This window comes from Neophocaena asiaeorientalis, unplaced genomic scaffold, assembly GCF_003031525.2.
Source record: "Neophocaena asiaeorientalis asiaeorientalis breed wild unplaced genomic scaffold, Neophocaena_asiaeorientalis_V1.1 scaffold45, whole genome shotgun sequence".
Lineage (NCBI taxonomy): Eukaryota > Metazoa > Chordata > Mammalia > Artiodactyla > Phocoenidae > Neophocaena > Neophocaena asiaeorientalis.
This window is the reverse complement of record NW_020174642.1, coordinates 13,107,592-13,109,641: the sequence shown is the minus strand read 5'-3', so window position 1 is coordinate 13,109,641 and position 2,050 is coordinate 13,107,592. Positions and strand designations below refer to the sequence as shown.

Genomic DNA, 2,050 nt, shown 5'->3' with positions numbered 1-2,050 from the left:
GAGACGTTGCAACATAATCTGTAATTAGTTGAGATGAGGTCATCCTGGGGTAGAATGGGCCCTCATTCAAAATGACTGTGTCCATGTCCAAGAGGGAAACGTGGACACAGACGGGCCGTGGAGGAGGGACAGGAACTGGCGCGCCTGGAACGGTCCCTCCCGAGAGCCGTCAGCGGGGGCGCGGCTTGGGGACACCGGGACTCTGCCGACTGCTGGCCTCCAGGCTGTTGTTGCAGCCCCCAGGTTGACATACTTTGTTAGGCCAGGCCCAGCAGACTAAACAGCCTGGGATTTAAGAGGGCACTTCCCAGAGGGTGAACTTGAAAGACCTGGGCGTCTGGACAAAAAGTCACTGCGGCTGCCAGAAAGAGCCTCTCATTTCTCCCCTGTCTATCTATCATCTATATATCAATCAATTATCTATCTACTTCTCTCTCATCTGGGTACCCGTCATCTATCTATTATCTATATATCAATCATCTCTCTCTCTCTCATCTGTGTACCTATCTCTATATCTATACATCAATCTTTTATTTTTCTCCCTCTCTCATCTGTGTACCTGTCATCTGTCTACCATCTATCTGTATCACCTCTCTTTCTATCATCTGTCATCTCTCTATCATCTATCTCTATCCACAAATATCCTTATGCAAACCAGCAAACATCCCTAAAGTTCTCTGGCCCCGTTTTGGGGACAGAGTGAGACTTCACTGACCAAATACTTTGTTTTCAGCCCAAAGCCAACTAGACAAAGGTGGATTCCACGGTTGAGGCCATCCAGTCGGTGCCCTTGGGAGTGGGGTGCCTGTAAGGACAGGGGGCCAGGCCCGGCACCCTCTGGGTGCACAGAGCAATCCGGGGGACCCCGGGGTATGATCAGTCCTGGGGCTTATGTGAACGGTCTCAGCATCCCCACTGGCACAGACACTTGGAAGCTGGGGAGCAAGTGGGGTTCAAAGCCTTTATTGGACTGGGGTGTGTGCACACAGGGAGGTGCAGGGCCTGCTGTCACAGCTCAGTCTGATGGGGGAGGTGACGCCCAGAGACCTGGGAGCGGGCCCGAGGGCTGGCAGAGAGCCTCTGGAGGGCACTCGGGGGAGGACAAGTCGGAATGAGGCTGGGCTGAGGGAGGCCAGCCCCAGATGTGCTCCCTGTGAAGCCTCTGGGGTCCCGGGAAGGCACAGAGGGCAGGACAAGGGTGGATGGTGAGGAGGGGCAGTGCGCTCAGGGTGTCCAGGGCTGCGGGGTCCCTGGTAGGAGCTGGGGTGGGCAGGGGTCCTCCGCTCCTGACTTTACACCCACACGTGGAGAGACTGAGCCCTCAGTGCGCTGGACCTCTCAGGTGGGGTCTGAGTAGCACCACGGACAGGAGGATAGCACCCGCGGGGCAGGGGTCGCGGGGCTGGTGGTGGGGGCGGGCAGGGGGCGCTAGCAGATCCAGCGGATGAACCTGTCGAAGAAGCCAGGCTGGGCCAGGCTGTCGTAGTCCTTCTCGCGGAAGATGGCGGCCGGGTCACCCAGGCTGATCTTGGAGAGCACGTCCGCGTCCACGTCGCTGCCCACGGCCACCACGGTGGGCACCACGTTCTGCTTGCGCATGGAGTGCACCGCCTCCTCCAGGCTGTCGTTGCCCGTGACGCCGTCCGTGAGGAACACGAAGTCCAGCTCGGCGTGGCGGCGCGCACCGGCCCGCGTGCTGCGCACCACCTGGTTGATGGCATGCACGATGCCCACGCCCACGTGCGAGAAGGAGTTGAGGTAGCGCGCGCTCGCCAGCGCCTCCTGGATGACGGTCAGGTTGGAGGTCAGCGGGAAGGCCACCTGCTGCTCGCGCGGGCCTCCGAACTGCAGCAGCGCCACGCGCGCGTTGAGCGGGTCGTCGTCCCTGCGCGCCAGGGTCAGCCGCCGGGACACCTCCTCCACGAAGCGCCGCGCCTTGTGGAAGTTCTGCTCGCCCAGCCGCTCGGAGCCGTCCAACAGGAAGACGATGTCCACGGGCCGCTGGGTGCACTGGGCCACGTACAGCTCTGGGGGCGAGACGGGGTGGTGC

At 60.5% G+C, this 2,050-nt stretch overlaps 1 protein-coding gene across 1 annotated transcript in view; it reads right to left on the bottom strand.

Annotated features, from left to right (window-relative positions):
* Positions 1–947: 947 nt before the first annotated feature.
* The window catches only part of COL6A2 (collagen type VI alpha 2 chain), a 16,201-nt gene continuing 15,098 nt past the window's right edge, over positions 948–2,050 (bottom strand). The window contains exon 27 of the mRNA XM_024758338.1: positions 948–2,027. Coding sequence (XP_024614106.1) covers positions 1,429–2,027 — 599 coding nt within the window. The 3' untranslated portion in view covers positions 948–1,428. The remainder of the gene's footprint in view (positions 2,028–2,050) is intronic.